The sequence below is a fragment of the Raphanus sativus genome, chromosome 6 (genome assembly GCF_000801105.2).
Source record: "Raphanus sativus cultivar WK10039 chromosome 6, ASM80110v3, whole genome shotgun sequence".
Lineage (NCBI taxonomy): Eukaryota > Viridiplantae > Streptophyta > Magnoliopsida > Brassicales > Brassicaceae > Raphanus > Raphanus sativus.
In genome coordinates, this window is record NC_079516.1 from 21830559 (window position 1) to 21831902 (window position 1344).

The following is a 1344-nucleotide window of genomic DNA, read 5'->3' on the forward strand; positions in this document are numbered from 1 at the left end:
TTTTTCACTTGTCAAAATAAATTTTGAAATATTTATAAATTATTTTTAAGATCAACTACCCTAGACGACTTAGACGACTTACAATGTCTCAGACGACTTACCGGAGTTATATTCGTAAAAATGAGTTCTGTTTTTTTGTATGGGCATAAGAGACTGGCTGTAAGTTCACAAGACTTTTAGGTTCGTTTTGCATTTGATTCAAGTTTGTGTAAGTTTTGCATTTAAAATCATGTTTTGAGTCATATTTAGCAAATTTGCCACCAATCAAAGGTTATACAAAATACATTAACAGAAATATAAAAATTAAGGAAAAAAGAGAAAATCTGTTTTTTTTTTGTGTTGCACTAAAAATAAAAATTAGTATCTATGTTGTTTAATGCGTTAGCCGGTAACATCCTGTAGCGAGAGTACAAGCTCGCCGGTATGGATTATCCGGTCTGTCTTGTTGACCATGTTGTTTAGCTGGTACGTTGTGCTTCAGTGCATCGTAGTTTATATAACGTGTCGCTTGCAAAACCCTACGGCTTAAATCCAAACTTGAACTCATTTTTATGGTCTCTTTGTCTCCACCATCGATGCAATTCCCACCCAACCAGTCACATTTTATCTTTCGAGATTGGACCAATGTTGGACATAAAGCCACCGAGATGGTCACAGCGATGATCAAGAACTTAACAAGATTCATCATTGATGACAAGAGGGTTGAAAACGGAGAGTGATTGATTTCGTTACTGATTAGAGTCTTCTTAGAGGTTTGTAATTAAATACTCGATTTTAGTCTACATTTATATAAATGTTGATTTTGTAGGTTCATCTTTTATGGCAACATATTCATTTGTATTACATGGTTCCAGGAATATTTGACTTAGTAATTTTAATTGTTTTCATTTTGAGTAAAAGATCTGGTCTTCGTAGTTCGTATCCAAATTATAGTAATATAATCTTCGATTCATTGCACTTGGTTTCATCCAAAGAGACCTGTTAGGAAAAAGCGAGTCAATTCGCATAATATACACCGGTCAAAATTTAATATTGATTGCCATATTCATATTTTAATATTTAAGGCTTAACCAAAACTAAAGGGAGTGTATTAAAAATAACTGAGGAGATGCATTAGATTTAGAACATGAATTTGTATTTCAATAAATAAAAACATTGTTTCAACACGGCTAATGTGGTTTTAAGTTTTTTCCAGCACTTATTACACCTGATTTTGAGTATTGATATAGAAATAAAACTGAACCAATATGGATGATTTGAAATGATTTATGTTTCATATTTTAATCAAATGCTATATTTTGACCCATGTTTTCAAATGCAGAATTAATTTTTGTTTTAAAAAAT

General features: G+C 31.5%; 1 protein-coding gene across 1 annotated transcript; it reads right to left on the minus strand.

Moving 5' to 3' along the window:
• Positions 1 to 373: 373 nt before the first annotated feature.
• On the minus strand, positions 374 to 688 carry LOC108810595 (protein RALF-like 18). The gene has a single exon (XM_056988885.1). The coding sequence runs from the start codon at positions 686 to 688 to the stop codon at positions 374 to 376; it is 315 nt and encodes a 104-aa protein (XP_056844865.1).
• Between the last annotated feature and the right edge of the window lie 656 nt (positions 689 to 1344).